This window comes from Ranitomeya imitator, chromosome 3 (assembly GCF_032444005.1).
Source record: "Ranitomeya imitator isolate aRanImi1 chromosome 3, aRanImi1.pri, whole genome shotgun sequence".
NCBI classification, from domain to species: domain Eukaryota; kingdom Metazoa; phylum Chordata; class Amphibia; order Anura; family Dendrobatidae; genus Ranitomeya; species Ranitomeya imitator.
In genome coordinates, this window is record NC_091284.1 from 167553982 (window position 1) to 167567773 (window position 13792).

General features: G+C 42.7%; 1 protein-coding gene across 1 annotated transcript in view; it reads left to right on the top strand.

Moving 5' to 3' along the window:
• WWC3 (WWC family member 3) overlaps positions 1–13792 on the top strand; it is a 189068-nt gene that overhangs the window by 63538 nt on the left and 111738 nt on the right. Inside the window, exon 2 of the mRNA XM_069761595.1 lies at positions 13221–13330. Coding sequence (XP_069617696.1) covers positions 13221–13330 — 110 coding nt within the window. The remainder of the gene's footprint in view (positions 1–13220; positions 13331–13792) is intronic.

Consider the following 13792-nt stretch of genomic DNA (forward strand, 5'->3'; position numbering starts at 1 on the left):
CAGAGAGCAGAGGAGACATACTTTCTAACACATTTTATGTGTAATATTTGGGAAATGCTGCTTCTCAACATTGTTTAAATTACACATTGAAATGATCTCTGTATCTGATTATTAAGGGCCGTTATATTATAAAAACAAGGAAGCAATGCAGTATGGTGCAGAAGCTACCATCAAAGTAGATCTGCAAGGTGTACAAATTGAAGATTGTCACTAAATGCAACAATTTAATATGATGGGTAACCTGTTGCAGGGAATCAGTCAGTAGGATCAACCTTCCTAAGCCATCTGTATGGGCATGTAGGTCACAGGAAGCTCAATACAATGACACCCAGATATCTGTGATCCAATGTCTTATTCCAAAGAAATCAATGTTTTTCTTATATGTAAATGACTTGGGACTACGGACTGGACAATGATCAGCATGAGCATCCACCTCCAGAGATTATTTTACATGAAGGGGGTGTTACTAGTGTGATATGTAGTGGCTGCTCTCCTGATCTCACTGCAGAGCTGTATGTAATTATAACTGACACATCTGCAGGTTCCTCTCAGCTTCACCTTCCATATCACAGGCAGACAAGGTTACAATATTGTTGTAATACAGCAGAGCTGTGAGAGCTGCAGCTGCTAACGCGTTTGTGTGTTCAGTTATATTGTTCTGTGTCTGTACCCGGACTTCTCCAGGAAGTCTGTGTTACTGTTCAGGTTTGGCACCCTGAACATCAGGTGTTTCCCGGTTTTTCATCTCTTTGACAGTGTGAGAAACCGCGGCTCTGATCGGCGGTAAGTTAGTTACTGCCGGTCAGAGAACTACGGTTCCCACGCTGTCAGATGACATTATGAGTCAGCAGCTGTGACCGGCAGTAAAAAGGCATCAGCTGATGAGAAGAATAATACTCTCAACAGCGAGAGCAGGCACTGCTGATGGTAGTATTCATCAGCTGGTGCCTGTGCTATAAATAAATAAATACATGAAAAAAAAACCACTGCCATAAAACAACTGACATCAACCCCACAAATATTACCCCACTTGCCACCACCCCAGGGCAAGTGGGAAGAGTCGGGCAAAGTGGCTGAATTGACGCATCTAATAGATGCATCTTTTCTGGGGTGGCTACGAGCTGCTATTTTTCAGCTAATGGGGCCAATGTCCATGGCCCTTTACCAGTCTGAGAATACCAGCCCCAGCTGTCTGCTTTAGCTTGGCTGGTTGTCAAAATGGGGGGATCCCACTCTGTTTTTTTTTTTTTAATTATGTATTTAAATAATTAAACAGCATGGGACCCCTCCATTCTTGATAACCAGCCATGAAAAAGCTGGGGGTTTCAGATGACAGCGTGGCAAATAACAGATGTTTGGCCCCCCATTCATTTGAATGGGCTCTGAGTTTTGGTTTGGGTACTGTTCTGGTACCCGAGCCAAACTTTTTTTTTTTTTTATACATTTTCGTCCAACCTGCTGGACCCGAACATTCAAGGATTCGCCCATCACTAACCTGGAGGGTTGATTTTTTGTTTGGATGTGCCAGGCAGTCTTTTGATATTTGTATACATAGGCTCTTAGACTGAGCATGCCACCCCTCAGCCTCAGGCTTTCCCATATAAATGTAGGCATTTGCCCAAGAGAGGATTCACACTGGCAGGTTCCCAGCAACGAGAATTGCCTTATCATGGCTGCCGGGTAAACCTGAATTGGCCAATTTATGCGCTAAGTATTCTCAATTTTTCTAATTTTCTAGATTGAATTGTAGTACTGCAATTCAAATTTCATATATTTCATGTGTGCATGCTATTGCGCTACAGAGTGCTACTTTGTACAGACAAAGGCAGTATCTTATTTATTATCTTCCCAGTTCATTGTTATATAAATTTGTGACTGAGGATGTTATATTTGCATGTAGCTAAAAAATGGGGCCCTGAAGTTGTTTACTGGTGGGCCCTTGACACCCAGTCCAACACTGCGCACCATTATCATTCATTGTTTTCAGGTAATAGTTTATCATTGGGATCTGCCGTCTGCATGGTCACCGCATCTGCTGTTATTCTTCTTGCTATGCAATAACGAATAATGGGTAAAGTTCTCTCAATTAACCACTTGCAATAAGAATCTTCTGATAGCCGTGATAATAGCAGTGGAGGAAAAAAGATTTGGTTTTCTTCATGAGGCTGAGTTAATTTTTAGAGCCACAGAGTAAAATTTTAACTGTACCATGCTTACTGCTGTAGCTCTGTCACATTGCTATGTGCTGATGCCGTACATTTCACAAATGCTAAATCTCAGGAAACATGCATGGATAATCAAAATCATTTTTTTCTCTGTAGTTTTATAGTTAAAGGGTTAGATTTGCGGGTTTTGCTAATGTACAGAGAATAATCCAAATATATAGAATCTGAGTATTAGTAACCATAGGTCTTCCATCTGAAACCCAAGTGTAACACACAGGTGCTTGGATGCAGTGACACCGGAACGCAGAGCAGGGGTTAACTATTATTAAATTGTTCAACAGCAATGAACTCCTGGCAGGGAGATAACAGGGGAAAAGGGATGCAAAATAAACTGTAAAACTAGACAGTCATTTGTTATCAGATTCAACTTATCGTGGCTCCGCTGTTCTTCACTCTCTGGAGGTCTAACAGGTGATGGGTTGCCGGCAAAGGCTGGTGCAGCGTCTTCAGACATCCCTACCCCCAACACACGGGGTCTCGTTTCTGGCGGCAGCGGGCGGTCACCCATTTTGCCCACTGAACCCCTTATCAATTTAACTGCGGAGCAGAAGAGTGGAGCTCTCCGCAAGATTTCACTTGGCACGTGTCTCTCTGAGCAGCCACCGTCACCTGAATGTCCGCGTTGCAATGCTCTGTCCGGCGCGCATCCCTCTGTGTTCCATCCGATACCTGGACATCCGCACTGCGATGCTCTGTCCGGCGCACATCTCTCTGTGTTCCAGCTGATACCTGGACATCCGTACAGCGATGCTCTGTCCGGCGTGCGTCCCTCTGTGTTCCAGCCGATACTTGGACATCCGCACTGCGATGCTCTGTCTGGCGCACGTCCCTCTGTGTTCCAGCTGATACCTGGACATCCGCACTGCGATGCTCTGTCCGGCGCACATCTCTCTGTGTTCCAGCTGATACCTGGACATCTGTACTGCGATGCTCTGCCCGGCACGCCTCCCTCTGTGTTCCAGCTGATACCTGGACATCCGTACTGCGATGCTCTGCCCGGCGCGCCTCCCCCTGTGTTCCAGCTGATACCTGGACATCCGTACTGCGATGCTCTGTCCAGCGCACATCCCTCTGTGTTCCAGCCGATACCTGGACATCCGTACTGCGATGTTCTGTTTGGCGCGCGTCCCTCTGTATTCCAGCCAATACTTGGATGTCTGGATGTCCGTACAGCGATACTCTGTCTGGTGCGCGTCCCTCTGCACACCCGCTGATATGGGTGAGTCTCTAACGCGGCCGCTCTGAATCTGCGCGCTGCAGCCTATCTCACTCCTCTCTTCAGCCGTGGTCCGCACCTGCTCAGCTCGCTGGCGGGAAGCCTGCTTCAGTTCCCGCATAACCCTTTTTAACCCACTCACTCTGGCTATGCCCCCTTCATCCAGGTTACCAGATCGCTCCGTCTGCAATCTCATTCCCTCCAGCAACAGAAGGTTCGGCCCCAGCAGTTCCGCACCCTGCGCATCAACAGCACTTGCAGCCCGGTCCTCTCTTCTACACAAGCAAACTGCTGATTATGTCAGGGTAAACCAAGTCCTGCCATTCTGTTATAAGCAAAATGTGATGTAAAAATGTTAATGTGAACATTTGAGTAGAAGATGTTATGGCTATGGTCATCCACACTCCCTAATATCACATTGTTGTGTGTATGGATAAAGCTGGTCTAAATGAGATAATGTCTTTAAACATATTGGCCCCTTTTCTAATGTCTGCAAAATTTAGTTTGAAAAACTCTATTAGAAAAACTTTAATCTAAAGGGAATCTGTCAGCAGGTTGTTGCAGTGTAATCTGAGGACAGCATGAGGTAGGGGCTGAGATACAGATTTTAAGGATGTATCACTTATTAGGCTGTGTTGTTGTTTCGCTACAACGAGTGTTTTATCAGCAGGACAATATCACTACCCTGATTAACTTCCTCATGCCAAGTGGTCTGACCACACCCCCTCCTCTAATATGCAGCTCACTGTCAATAGACATCATACACAGAATGCTGCAAATCGAGGGTGTGGGTGGGGGCAGCCTACTGAGCTCTGCTATATGTAGAAACTCTGATGACAGATTCCCTTTATAGAAGAACTGGGATCTCCTGACTCAGTTAGCCAAAGCTTAGAGCAGCCAAAAAAAGGTCTCTCTTTGGAGGATGTGCCATGACCATATATTACACAGGCAGCCCATCAAGGTCAATAGACACTGTGTAGTACTCAGTTTCCTCTATAGTGGCGCTATAGGGATTTTTTTAAAATAGAGACAAAGACAAGACAAATGCAAAACATATGTTTTCTACTAATGACGTAGCGCAAGAAAATATATTTATGTTAAGAAACTTTTTTTTTTAATGTTCTCTTGAAAAAATAATATAAAATGTACGCAATGGAATCCAGGAACTCATGTCTAGACTTTATTTGCCCAATGGTAAATACAGTAAAAGCAGCAGCTGTTACACCTCATAAATATCGACATTGATTTTATACCTTCAGACCGGAATAAAATGCGCAAGGTGACAACCCTGTGTTGGTTTTCCTTCCATAAGCTGATTTACTAAGGTGTGGGATCCTGTCCGGGTTCAATGGGTGGCCTCATGTGAACTCCAGCGTATAAATGGCTGGGATTGCCTGTCACTTGGCCCAGTATGTACTGTATATACAGGGTTTAGTGGATGTTATAATCTTCTCAATGTTTCATTCTTTGTCCTCTGGAACTGCAGAAATGTAAAACATGGTCCAAGCAGAATTCCTTTTAGTCTGGGGTGTTAAGGTACCGTCACACTCAGCAACTTTGCAACGAGAACTACAACAATCCGTGACGTTGCAGCGTCCTGGATAGCGATCTCGTTGTGTTTGACACGCAGCAGCGATCTGGATCCCGCTGTGCCATCGCTGGTCGGAGCTAGAAGTCCAGAACTTTATTTCGTCACCAGGTCGGCGTGTATCGTCATGTTTGACATCAAAAACAATGATGCCAGCAACGATTTACATGGAGCTAACAACCAGCTACAACGATAAGTGAGTCGCCGTTACATCACTGGATCGCTCCTGCATCGTTCTGGAGCTGCTGTGTTTGACATCTCTACAGCGACCTAAACAGCGACGCTCCAGCGATCGGCTCGTTGTCTATATCGCTGCAGCGTCGCTGAGTGTGACGGTACCTTTAGACTCAGAATTACCGTACATGATAAAGCAGAACTTGCACTTTAAACTTAATTTCAAAGGGCTCATTGTCTCGACGAGGGGTCTGCAGTAGAAAAGACCATTGTTAAAGGGTTTTTTCAATCCCTGATTTTATTTTCTTAAAGCATGCAGGAGACTTAAAATGGAAAACAAAGGAAACTTACCTAACCGATCCACATCCTGGGTCCCCCTCCAGTCACCATTGAGGTTCATGTGACCACTCCAGCCGATGGTGATAATGTGTCACCACTGTGACCAGTGATTGGAAGCAGAGGTCATATGTCTGTATGGCAGGAACAGGATGTACGGTCGGGAGGAAATCTTTCCATTGTGTAACTAATTATACCGGTTTAATTAATTTGTGACTGTACAGCTTCAAGTACAGAGCGTCACATAAGTGTGTACATTATGTAACTGTGCCATTACGCTCTGTGAATATTTGATTTATTGCACAGTCACTGGTTCTTACACGTCACTGAGTCACCCAAAATACTGTCAAAAGTTTCCTCTTGTTCTGTGATATAAATAATTTAAATCAAGGATTCCTGAAAATCCCTTCCATCTAAATTGTATTTATAGGTATATTCTTGGAGTTATGGTGAAACCACCAAACTTGGCCATCAACTTTGAACTCCTGCTTCTGTGGTCAAAGAGTACTGGCAACCATGAAAAAGGATTCCAAAAAAAGAATGTAGCCTGTTAACCTGTCCCACACCCTGCTTAGGTCAATGGCTTATTAAATTGGGTAATTGTTTGCCCAACCTTCAACGAAGGTGGGTAGAGAGGCCTCCATTTTCTTACAGTGGACTTCTAAATTCTGTCATATCATTTCCGGCATCCACCAGCAAAATCAACTCATCTTAGATCAGGTCGTGAGGAGAATAGTTTATTCTGAAAGGAATGGTCTCTGATGAGACGACCATCTTAATAAAGCAATGACCTCGATTATGATGCCCATATGGTCTAACAGAGCATATGGAAAAGGTTTCTTCGAAGGGGACAACCAGAGGAAGCATTTCCAAAACTTGGTAGATCTTGGACTTTGCCGAGTTACATTTCTGCATATCGTGTTTCTTGCTGTAAGAGATTTTCTTTTTTTGAGGATTGTTCATATCTGCAAGAAGGAAGTCTGCAAATAATTTACTGAAGCAATGTGCACATTCCTTAACTTTTCACCCAAAACTATGTTAGGCTTTAATGTAATTATATGCATCGTCATGCCATTACTGACCTTGTTTGACCTTGGGTCATTTTGCCTTTAGGAATAAAGGGGGAAATATGAAAAAGTTCATTGGAGCAAAGGAATCCATGATCGTTATGTGGTGAAGTGTTTATGGAATGACAGGCCGGGGAATGTTACCTTTTGGTTTCGTGAAAGGACATTACTGACATAACCACATACCTTCGTAAATAATTCATAGTATATTCGAAGGAAAGGAGAAAGTCTAGTTTTACCTGTTCATGAGTAACAGCCTTATTATACTTAATGAAATATTCATGCACATTCTTGGCATTGTTACTTATCAGCTCTACATAATTGCTGTGTACACAATGCCATGTTGATGTATATTTATAATGTACATGTTTTTCCTGAATGTTGTCCCATATGGAACATTTATGGCATATCAACAGGAAACAGAGTGAATATCCTCTTCATGCATCTGTCTCGAGAATGTGACGTGTGCAGCCAGGAATGGAAAGGTGGCCGACCCTGCATTGATCACGCTGTACATTAGTATATTGTTTAAAAAAAAAAAATCCTTGCCAATTTATGGAACTCCGTGAACAGAAAGAGTTTGGACATGATAGCTACCTCTCCACCCCTGGCTGTGCACCCGTTCACACAACAGAGGTTTTAATGATGGATCGGACCCACAGCTATCATGGGGCTAAGCTACAGATATCCAAGATGGGAAAAATTAGGGACACTGCGGCTAAGCAGCTGTCCCCTGACTGTCGTACCCCCCTGTGGTTTTACAGAGGTCTCCCTTTTCAGCAACGCCGACGAGAAGATTTAGGCCATGCCCCGTAAGGTGCAGGGTTACGGTTTAACTAGGCCTTAGGGGCCTGACGTCACATCCGGTTTCCCAGTACCCAGACCTGTTGGGCAGCCGGCAACATGGACCCGCTCCAAGATGCGGTGAGGGACAGGATCAGCTGGGAAGGCAGCGCTTGGCTACCAGCATTGTTAGCCGGGAGCGACTCCTTCCCTGCCACAGCGCAGGCGATGCCGCCGGACGGCGACCTCGTAGAGCCACCCGGCCTTCGGCTTGGCTTAGCCCGCTATTACATTCAAAGAGGAGCGCGCGCAGTTCGCTTGCGCATGCTTCCTCTATTTCAGGCACCAAGCTTCTTAGCGCAGCTACAGGGGTAGAGCAAGTGCAAGGGGGAAAAACTGGAAGGTCTGAGTTGGGGAGCCTCACCGATATCCACCCCGCTGCCCTAGAGGGTTACAGAGGGTGTATGTCACAGCAAGTACCGCCACATTTAATAAGAACAGGGCAGTTACCGGCAAGTAATATTGGGGAGCTCAGGGCTCATCTTCCTCCTCTCATGATTCTAGAACAGCAGATAGTGGCGTAGGAGCTCCACAGGGAATTAACCCATCAATTTCACTACAAATGGGGGAAGCAAGCAATAATGCTGAAAGAGGGAGGGAAATGATAGTACCAGCTCAACAACATATAATACACAAATTTGTATTTGTAATTTTAATACAAATTTGGCCCATATTTGGGCTATACATGTGTCACAGAATGTTTGCGCAGAAATTGCCAATCTCTTTATCTCAGAAAGCTGCCATATAGGGAACAATAAATTGCCACCATTAAGTGGGACATTTTATCATCTCTTTAAAGTTCTGTGTACAGAGAGCTTTCATATAGAAAAAGAGAGGGTACAAGCTACTAGTCTGCGAGAAAGAGGCCTCTTTCCCCTAAGGAACTACATTATAAACACACATTTCATTGTACTACGGATGTCCTAAAATAAATAAATAAATAATCATAACTGTAATTGCACATTAAAGGGATGTTTCTATCTCATAACTTACAAAATATGTATAGTAGATCGAGTTCCCCCCAAGGTACCTGCATCGTTCTCATATACAGGACCTTGTTGCGTGCTGCTTTCACTGGAGAGACGGTCAGAATTGTCATCCAACGGAGGAGATTCCAACCACCTCTTCACTGACAGCAGTGTGCATCAGGGCTCTGCTCCCATTCTTAAAAAATTATCATCATCATCATCATCATCAAGAATGGTTAATCTTGCAAAGTACATGTAAAAATAAGCAACGTTCCAATTTACCTGTTTGTTAAAAATCCTGTCTTTTCTCGAGAATCGAGAGATGTTTAATTCTATCATTTCTATCAATCTACTCTTTCTCAAGGATTGTAGCGCTTACAAGCTCGTTGCCATAGACTTTGTAAGTGCTGCTCTAAAGCTGGTAGGATCATTGGCTCGAGCCAGCCTCAGTACGTTCTTCCAATGTTACAGAGGCAAAGTTGCCTAATCCAGAAGCATCAGATTATAACGCGGATCCAAATTCCCCGGGAAGCAAGATGCTGGGGTGACAAGATAAGAAAACACCTTCTAGATAGACGCAGGTCGCATTGGTGAGACTCACATCTACTGTATGTTTATGCAGGCTCGGACTGGCCCATAGGGTAACAGGGGAAGCGCCCGGTGGGGGCCTGTGCAGATCTGGGCCCCCAACACCACTGTATGGGCAGTACTTGGCATAATTCACTTGATTCACTCTGTACAGAAAAAAGGCAGCATCTCATTCATTAACCAAACTACCCAGTTTATTATTATATAGAGATATAGGTACATTTGTGAATGAGGGTAGTGTAATAATTGTATGAGGTGAAAAATGCCCCCCAGTCAGTGTTACTGCTGGACCCTTGGCAGCCCAGTCTGACCCTGTGTTTATGGCATATCCAGCCAATTTGTTAGAAATGTACAAGATGGGAATACCCCTGGAAGAAATGGCTTTATGTTTTGGCTGTTGCATAGCAAGTGCCCCTTTGCCTGTAGTGGTCACTGGTTCATTTCTGTGCTCTTATGTAGATGTGTTTGAGTAGCGCACGTTTCTCTGCAAGTCTCGGCAGCACACCAAAAATTATCTTACTGGAAATGAGACCTAGCATTCTAAGCACATTGCTATATAGCTCAGTAGTAATTTAATTAGAATATAGTCACATGTCCAGTAACAGAAATCTTTGAACAATTCCAAAGGGATCTTTGGCTTGTTTTCTTATCTTTGATTTTCAGGAGCGCATGCTCTGCTGCCTCCTGACATGAGGGAGGGCATTACGATTTTGAATGATTGACAGTTTGCACCAGCGACCTTGTTTAACTGCTGGTCAATGATGTGCAATTTGCGCTGCTGCAGTCAGAGGCGGCTTTGCTTCTGTAGCATTGCTAACACTGCGCTCGTTGCACAGGAAATCAGCTACTGCAGTACAAAATGAACATCCTTCTGTTCTTGAGAATGTAGTTGTCACGTATTGCAGTATTTCAACTGAATTTCCATTTTAGAAGTTCTAGAAGTTTGTGTTTATTACACTTGTCAATATTGAATTTTCAACACCAAGAAGGGAATGTCGTGGAATGATGGACATCACCAGATCTTGATAATATGTATTGATTATGAGCAGCATGCGCATAAGTCCCCACACTTGCACACCTTGGAATGCTTTTAATGAGGTTATTAATGGAGGTTTTGGGAATGTTGTTCCAAGAAATGTGCTTGAATGCTAAATCATCAAGATCCGCTGCTGGCAGGTCCCTTTGCAATTGCCTTCCAATTGTAGTCTAAGTTGTTCTCCAGGTGAGACATGTCCAAAGATGCTGAAAGTCATGGTTTAAGCCAAGTAAGTTGCCCACAGTTGCACTGGCAAAAAGCGACCTGTCATAATCTTGTTGAAAAAAGGCTCATTGGACATTTTGGAGAAATGGACAGTGGTACCACTGGTTCCATGATTAAATCAATGTAACAGTGTATGACAACTAGAGTGGGCTGGAGCCTGAAGACCTCTACATGTCGTTGCCAATGTAGTCTCCAGATCGGTCCCTGGCTATCATTGCTTCCAAGGCAAAAGCAGTCCTCATTGCTCAACATAATAGACCTCTATATTAGCCTCCATTGACGTCTTGCTCTCTACAGGTGATAGCCATTGAGAGCAGTGGTGTGAAGTCAATGGAACACCTGTAGTTGGGCATCTGACTCTTAGGACAATGGATGATGCATTAGAATTGGTATGTGACATACAATTTGACTTATACAGAATGAATCAGTTGTGGAACCAGTGATGCGGCCATTTGTCCAAAGTAACCCAGAAGCCATTTTTTAACAAGGCAACGCTCAGCTGTATGTTGCCTGTGCTACAGTGAGCAGCCTGTGAATCATAAACATGCCACCGTGGCCTGCAGCGCCTGTGGACTTGTGTCCCATCAAGCACATCTGGCACATCATTGGTCAGCAATTGCAAAGAGACTTGCCAGCAACGGATCTTGATGATTTGCGTGCCCAAGTGACTTCGGCATGGCAAAACATTCCTCAGACAACCAATAATAATCTCATTGATAGCAACCAAGGTGGCTGGCGCTCATACTCGATACTGAATAAATTGAAAGGTTTTGATTTTTTTCTCTCCATCTTTCATCATTTGGATATCAATAACATGTTAATCGATCATGTGATTTCCATAATTCCATGACTTTTCCATCTTGGTGTTGCAAATTCAATGTTAAGTGGTGTATTTTTAACATTGCTTTACATGTATTGATTTTACCTTATTATCTTAACTATGTAAAGTGTAAAAAATAGTAAGCAACTGCAACACAAGCACAATTTCACAATATCGCTGTGTATCATTGCTCATTCGACTTTGCTTCTGTTGCTATTGAATGCGAGAATTCTCAGCTCCGTCAGATGTTTAGGGCAGGGGTCAGTTCTCTACTTGTTGTATTTTTAAGAGCCTGGGAATATACATGTGGGCTCAGACATAGCTCCGAGTGACAAACTGAGACATCGGAATACATAAAGCCAGTTTATCTAATTTTACGAACAGCTGTTAATTAGTTTGTTTTGCCAAACTCCCAAATCACATCCTAGAAATAGCTAACGAAGCGAAGCATTTTACGCCACGTCTATTTCTGTGGTTACGTCTGCACAATAAATCGTGCTCTTTAATCTCATAATAAAACTGTAGATGTAAAAATAGCAATCATCCGAGGAAGTGGCATGTGGCCTCCGCGCGTTACAAGAAGTTGGATTCTAAACATAAACAGTCAGTGGAATGTCGCATTCTGCAGAGCAGAACTTTTATTTTTAGGACTCGGGTTCTGTATTTTACTATCTACTATATATTCTACTATCCATATTTGTATGTATGAAGTCATCGTCCTTTTATGTTCCTCACTTTTATTATTTTATGTTTAAAAAATATAGAACTACCGTAAACTGTTTTGGTAAGGCTCTCGACAAATATGTGGGCCATGCAGTTGTGGGGAATGTTTAAAAATGAAAAAAAAAAAGATACCAAAAACTTGGGATGATCATGCACGTCATTGTCATTTTTTCAAAGCATGATAACAAAAAAAAACCACTTTGATGTCAAAGACCACGTTCAGTATTTGGTCAGTATTTTACATCAGTATTTGAAGCCAAAACCAGGAGTGGAACAATCAGAAGAAAAGTATAATAGAAACATATGCACCACTTCTGTATTTATCACCCACTCCTGGTTTGGGCTTATAAATACTGAGGTAAAATACTGACCAAATACTGAACATGTGAACACGGCCTTAAGGTTTTCAAATTTCAGAACTATCACATTTTTTGTAACATGGGCTTACCAGGGATGTCTTAATGTGAAGGCTGTTAATTGTATTACTTTGGTCTCTCAAATGTTCTGTATATTATAGGTTTTTAAAGGGGGGATGTTGAAAGGAACATCCTCTGCCCAAGTATCTTATCAGGCTACATGAATGTCAAAGACAGTGTCTAACATCACTGTCAGTTCTGCAGCCAATGGTAAAGCTACTTTGCGGTCTTCTCACTGAGAATTTAAACCTGTTAGTACTGAGTGCTCCGATTTTATTTCATTAATTAAAAATTCTGATGCAGAACATAGGGGAAATTGTGTTAAATGGAGCGAGAGCCCTAAGTATTAATAGTATTATGTGCAGTGGACAAGAAGAAAATCTGAGATTAAATTTCACCCAATATCTGAGTGATGTCAGAGAAGGGGGGCATCATTTTGGCAATTTATGTAAAGCTCAGCAACATTAATATTTATTTTTCTCACTTTGTATAGTGCCAGTAGCACTTTATAGACATAATTATTATCGCTGACCCCATTGGGGGGGCTCACAATCTATATCCCCTATCAGTATGTCTTTGGAATGTGGGAGGAAACTGAAGAACTCGTAGGAAACCCCCACAAACACGGGGAGAACATACAAACTCCTTGCAGATGTTGTCCTCGTGTGATTTGAACCCAGGACCCCTGTGCTGCAGGGCTGCTGTGCTAACCACTGCGCCACCGTGCTGGACGTCATAGAGAGATTTTTCCAAGAGCTTGGACAAAGAGGTGGACCCATCTTTCCCCCGACATCATCTGTTTGGGGAGAGTCAGTTTCACCAAAAACTAGCTAATTTGGCCAACTTACTTTAATTTGTATTGGCCAGTAGAATAAAGCATCATATTCATCTCTGTAGATTACACTTTTTAACTACAGTAACTTATGTTATTGGTAGGCAGAATTTGTAACCTAAAGTGAATGGATCCAACAAATCTCTTTTCTTGTTCTTTTCAGGATAACAAAGCCTTTAACATTTGCAGACTGTGTTGGGAATGAACTGCCTTTAGGATGGGAATTGGTTTACGATCAGCAAATTGGTGTTTATTATATGGACCATATAAACCGTAAGTTTCTTGTCCTAACATTAGGAAGATTAGAAACATGTTAGGTTCTTTCCTTTCTGGCTCCTGGCCACAGATATTAAACCTATGAATAGATCTCAATTAACTGTATAGATGGATGTTATACTGCATTGTTCTAAAAAGACCTTCAAAACAGAATTTTTAAAGGGGTAGAATTTTTTTTTACAATGTTTAAATCTCTAAATACCTTTTAATTAGCTTAATCGTATTGGTTATCTCTAGGGAAGTAAACGCTCATACAATACAATAGCTGCTGTGACCTGGAAATGACTTGTCAGTACATGGTATAGAGATTCCTACTGCACATGCTCACAGGCACCTGTTCTAATATCCTGGGTCAGGTTTTTGTCAGTTTAACGAGATGATGGCCATTTGATTGTAATATAGTGATTACCTGACTAGACAAAAATATTGTTTTATTGACAATTTAAGGTATTTATGAAT